We start from the raw sequence: 6,000 nt of genomic DNA on the forward strand, positions 1-6,000 counted from the left end.
GCCAGCTACAACCTCCCAGGCCCACATGCGTACGGCCCGGCCCTCGGGAAGGTGACAAGCCCGGAACGGGGGCCTGGCCGCCCGCAGCCGACTGCTCACCGCGATGACATTGACGAAGGTGGTCTTGCCCGAGTATTGCAGCCCCACGAGCGTCAGTTCCATCTCCTCCTTCCAGAAGAGCGAACGGAACCAGTCCAGCAGGCGGGAGATGAGCGCCAGCATGGCGGCGGCCGGCAGAGAGCGAGGACAGGCGCGGACGACAGCGGACACTGCTTCCCACGAGCGGATATCGGCCCCGAACCCGCCAACGGCTCCTCGGCGGGCCCCCCGGCGCGACTCGGGCGGACACAAGCGGGCTGCTGCGATGGCCAGAGCCAGGAAGCCCAGCGGGTCATATGACTCGCCCTACCCACCCCCCACGCCTGGCTCAGCGCAGCCTCGGAAGCGTACGGCAAGAGCGGCGCGGCATGGCGGATCCCGAGCGTCCGCCGCCGACAGCGCCACCGGGTGGTACGACCCGAGCACAGACTTCAGTGTTCGGCTATTTACTTTGTAGCATGTCTCTTCTCCTTAGTCGTAGGTTCATTCCCCCATTTTCCCCTACCTTATTGGTCTCCTTAGATAGACGCATGCCAAAAACTTCAGTATTTGCGAGGTGAGGGCAGGCGGATCAGGAGTTCAACAAACCAAAAGCGCGGGGTTACGGGGATGACTGGGGGGTGGGGGTAAGAGTGCTTGCGGCTCTTTCAGAGGACCTGTAACTTCTGGTGCCCTCAACAGCCTGTAACTTCGGCTCTAGGGAACCCTGATCCAGGGCTTTCTCACTTCATGAGTTCCTGCACACATATACCACCACACAGAGATACATAATAATGAATCTAAAAAAAAAAAAAAAAGTTGATCCTGGGTTTTTCTGTAATTGTTCATTGGCAATGTACTCTAAAATAAAGTGTTAGTACTCTGAGGAATTAAACACAGAATTTTTTAAAAAAATCAGAATTTGGGTTGGTGATGTAACTTAATTGGTAGGCTGCTTGCCTGACAGGTATGAAGTATGGGTTTCCAGCCACCCCTGGGTTGAATAAAGTGCCCAGTACTGCATAAAACTAGGCATGGTGATGCACGCCAGTAACCTCAACTTTTGGGAGCTAGACGAAAAGGTTAAGAAGTTCAAAATCAGTCTGAGCTCCACAAGACCCTGCCAGACGACAAGACTGAAGCTCTGAATAATTTGGTGCAGGATGCACACTTTTAAACCCAGTACTCTGTGAGGCAGGAGGATTAAAGGTCAAGTCTTGTTTGGTGAGCTCAAGACCACCCTGAACTACATAGTGAACCTAGCAAAACACTGTCACAAGAAATACATGAAATTCAGAAACTGGGCACTTACTACACGTGTCCAAAACCCTGTGATACACCCTGAACTCTGCTAAAGAAACAAAGAAACAAAATTTCTGCCTCTTGTCTTTGGTTGGTAAATGTAAAGGGTGAAGAGTAATGTTTTTATTGGTGTGTAACCCTTGAAAAGTGATTTAATTACACTAACACTATAAAAATATGTGCACTAGCCCAGCGTTGCCTTTAATCCCAGCATTCAGGAGGCAGAGGCAGGCAGACCTCTCTGAGTTCACTGAGTTCAAGGCCGGTCTGGTCTACAAGTGCTAGTTCCAGGACAGGCTCCAAAGCAACACCGAGAAACTCTGTCTCAAAGAACCAAAAAGAAAAAAGAAAAAGAAAGGAGGGAGGGAGGGAGGGAGGGAGGGAGGGAGGAAGAAATATGTCCATGAGGGCTCAGGGGTGTAGCTCAGTTAGTAGAGCAGCAGTTGCCTAGCACTGCACAAAGTCCTGGGTTCCATTCCTGGGCTGAATACAGTGTGTACAGTGGTACACATCTGTCATTGCAGCACTCAGATTGCAATATTGAGTTTGAGGCCAGCCTAAGACACATGAGATCATATATATATATATATATGTGTGTGTGTGTGTGTGTGTGTGTGTGTGTGTGTGTGTATGGTGTGTGTTTATATCTGTATGTATAGGCATATATATACATGTATATGAAGAATATATGAAGGGTGCAGGAATTATGAAGTTGAAAAAAAGTCCCTGAGCTGTGAGTCTAGATCAATGATAAAATTCTTTTCCAGCGTGTGCAAGACATAGGGCTTATTTCTAGCACGACAAAACAATAGTAACAGCAAAATCACTGCCCTCCTGGAGCTTACAGTCCAGTGGGGAGAACTGAACATACAGCTAACAAATGAGAAAACGCCATGTGATTCTTCACACTGCTCACCAAACTGATGAGGAACAGAGAAGAAACTGGAGCCGACTCGCTTGTCTTTTAAATCAGGTGACCCTGAGTGGAAAGCTGAGGGAAGTGAGAAAGAGAACCAGGCTGGTCTCCGGTGGACACACATTCCAGGAAAAGAAAAAGAGTGAAAACTCTGAATGGGGAAGGACAGTGACATCTGGACATCGAAAGACAGTTTGGGTGGCTGTAATCCACACCGTGCTTAAACTCACTGAGCTCCTGGCACTGAGAGCACCGTCCTCCAACCCCATTCTAGAACCGGGTATGTGTGTCTCACAGTGTCCTCTAGGGCCCTTGCCTGGGGTGGGATGGCGAGGAGAGAAGAGAAGAGCAAGACAGCACTAGAATGAACACCGTGAGCTGGTAACAGCCAGGAAGGAAGCCAATGAACAAAGCTTAGTCCCTGACCTAAAGATGGATGCAGTGGGAACAGGAAGCTAGAATTTAGAGAGCTCCAGCTGGCTGGAGAAGTGAAGGCAGGGAAACTGGTTGTGGTGTATTGTATGAAAGAAGATGCTATTCTCAACTTTTAAACGGGGGATATGGGAAAGGTGGGGAGAAAGGGAAGGGGAAATGATACAATTATATTTTAATTTAAAACGTAGTCTTTAAGAAAAGGAAACTCCAGCTGACTGCTTCAACTTCCCCAACTGATTTCTGCTTCATGTTCACAAGCCTCTGACCTGATGGTATTTCCTGTATTAGCGCTCTCAATCAGCCACTCACTCCAGTTATCTCTGGTGGATGGTGTGAGCCTATAAGTTTGATGGAGTCTGCCTACCTATTTGCTACTTGCTATTAATTCTTTTATTTTTGCTTGCTATATACTTAATAACTCATTCGTTTAAGACCCAAAGTGCTGCTGCTGTAGGTTATTCTCCAGACAGAGCACTGGCACAGCCTGGAGTGGGGGAAGAAGTGAATAGAGAATTCAAGGACCAGAGGGAGGGGGGCATGACGGCGGGGAAACTAGTTGTGGTGTGTTGTATAAAAGAAGATGCTATTTTCAGCTTTTAAATGGGGGATATGGGAAAGATGGGGAGAAAGGGAATGACTTTAGATTTTATTATACCAAGATGGGAAGTCAGAAGGGTAACTGATGATTTAATTGTTTTTATTTTATACATACATGTTTGCCTGCATGTGTGTCTTTGTACATGTGTGTGGTGCCTGAGAAAACCAGAAGAGGAGACTGGACCTGCTGGAACTGGAGTTACAGATAGCCAGTTGTTGACCTCCCTGTGGGTCCTCTACAAGAGCTGCAAGTGCTCTTAACTGCTGGGGCATCTCTATAACTACAGGAAAGTGACTGTGCGCGTGCGTGTGTTTCATAGGTGAGGAGTACATTTGTGCCATCGCATATATGTAGAGGTCAGAGGACAGTGTGCAGGCGTTGGTTCTCGTCTTCCAACATGTGAGCTCTAGAGTTTAAATTCAGGTCTCGAAGGTAAGTGGTCTGCTGTGAAATATTCCTTTACACTATGTGATGATATGTCACTGTGATTGGTTTAATAAAAAGCTAAATGGCCACTAGCTAGGCAGGAGTTATAGCAGGGACTTCAGGCCAGAGAGAGCTCTGGGTAAAAGAAAGGCGGAGTCGCCAGCCAGACAAGGAGGAAGCAGGATGTACAATACAAAGTAAAGGTAACTGAGTCATGTAAAAGAATGTAGATCTTAAAGTATGGGTTAATATAAGTTATAAGAACTAATGGGACAAGCTTAAACAATAAGCTGAGCTTTCATAATTAATAATAAGTCTCCGTGTCATCTTTTGTGAGCTGGCAACCCAAATTAAAATCCATCTATGGTGCCCAATGCAAGCTGAGCCTTCTTGCCAGGGCTCAATTCATAGTTTTAAAAGTTTACTGGGAGGGGATAAGGACTATTACTGCCAAACCTGACACCCTGAGTTCCATCCCCAGGACCCCACGCAGCAGCAGGAAGGAAGTGACTACAACACGCAGTTCTCTGATCTTCACATGTACACCATGGCTCCTGTGCACAAATCAAAAAACAAATATGAAAAGAATTTGTTTGTTTTAAAGTTCACTGGAGCAGACCTATGGAAAACTGCCTGTAGGAGGCCTTTATGGATTGAATTATTTCCATAAAAGATGGAACATTTTGGGTTGAGGTTTCTTACCTCCAGAACTGTTAGGAGAGATACATGTCTGTGATTTTTAAGATGCCTAGGCACTGAAACTTCAGCTCTAAAAAAAAATCTATGACAGGAGGGGAAAATGGAAACAGTTTTGGAAGCTGGTTGTCTTAGTTAGGGTTCTATTGCTGGGAAGAGACACCATGACCATGGTAACTCTTGCAAGGAAAACATTTTATTGAGCAGGCTCGCTTCTTACAGTTTCAGAAGTTCAGGCCATAATCATTATGACTTAAGCACTTGTGTGTTGGCTTTCCTGTAGCCTCCCTTCTGGGAACTATATAGAATAATTGACCCAGTCTTATTCTTATTTATCTATATTGAGGTGCTAGAGATCAAGCCCAAAGCTTTATGCTTGTAGACAAGGGGTCTACCTCCTATCTATACCCCTAGCTCAAGCTAAAATTTGTTGTTGTTGTTATTGTTGTTGTTGCAGGGTCTAATCTAGCTCAAGGTACCTGAAAATTTACTCTGTAGCCAAGAACAGCCTTGAACTTCTGATTCTCTTCATTCCCAGAAGCTTGGCCTACAGGCATGTACCACACTGGGCTCCAAGCTAATTTTAAAAAGAGGAACATCTTTCATCTACATTTACTATAATTCTTTCCACTTCTACAACTGTTAGTCAATGGGAAAAATACTCCTTGACTGGAGAATCTAGCATTACACACACACACACACACACACACACACGGTCTGGGAGAAGGCCCACTTGATAAGTACTTTCTGCGCAAGCATGAGGACCTGAGTTCAGATCCCAGCACCCGAATAAAAGCCAGGTGTTGCAGCATATGCCTGCAACCCCAGACCTGGGGAGGTAGAGACCAGGGGTCCTTGGGCAGTAGTCCAGTCAAATAAGAGAGCTGTGGCTCAGTGGCAGCCATTTTCTCAAAAGAAAGGTGGAGAGCAACTGGGGAAGACACTCCACCATCGGCCTCTGGCCTCTGCATGCACACATGCACACACATGAATATGTAGTCACACACATATACACACAGAGAATTGAGCTGATGTGTTGATTATTGGATTAGCTTTCTCTGAGCTCTGAGTCTGACCCCAACCAAGGCATTTCTGAAGTGGAGAGAGAAATTCAAGGTCATCCTTGGCTACAGATCGAACTATGAAGTAAGCCTGGGCTAAATGAAAAAAAAAAATTCGTAAGTTCTTCTTTATCTTCACGATGAAAATGATAACAGAACATTAAATGGGACGGGCCACTATGCTGTGTCTCTGCACTCAGGAGGCAGAGACAGCAGGATTAAAGCAAATTCAACTCATCTACAGTGAGTTCCAGAAACCAGTCAGGGCTACATAAAAATAAATAAATGAACAAATAATTTAAACCATTTTAATACCGCTTTTCTGAAGTTACCAGTATATTACTTTTAGATTTTGTTTTTTGTTTTGCTGTTGTGAAACAGCATCTTACCTAGTTCAGGATGATGCCAAATTGTAGGTAGTCAAAGGTGACTCAAGTGCTACATTATAGGCATGTGCCGTGACACCAAACATCGACTTTCCTTTCAGA

The 6,000-nt window shown here is 45.6% G+C and overlaps 1 protein-coding gene across 1 annotated transcript in view; it reads right to left on the reverse strand.

Annotated features, from left to right (window-relative positions):
- The window catches only part of Arl8b (ADP ribosylation factor like GTPase 8B), a 46,608-nt gene extending 46,194 nt beyond the window's left edge, over positions 1-414 (reverse strand). The window contains exon 1 of the mRNA XM_038319804.1: positions 100-414. Coding sequence (XP_038175732.1) covers positions 100-222 — 123 coding nt within the window. The 5' untranslated portion in view covers positions 223-414. The remainder of the gene's footprint in view (positions 1-99) is intronic.
- Positions 415-6,000: the final 5,586 nt, after the last annotated feature.

The sequence above is a fragment of the Arvicola amphibius genome, chromosome 2 (genome assembly GCF_903992535.2).
Source record: "Arvicola amphibius chromosome 2, mArvAmp1.2, whole genome shotgun sequence".
Lineage (NCBI taxonomy): Eukaryota > Metazoa > Chordata > Mammalia > Rodentia > Cricetidae > Arvicola > Arvicola amphibius.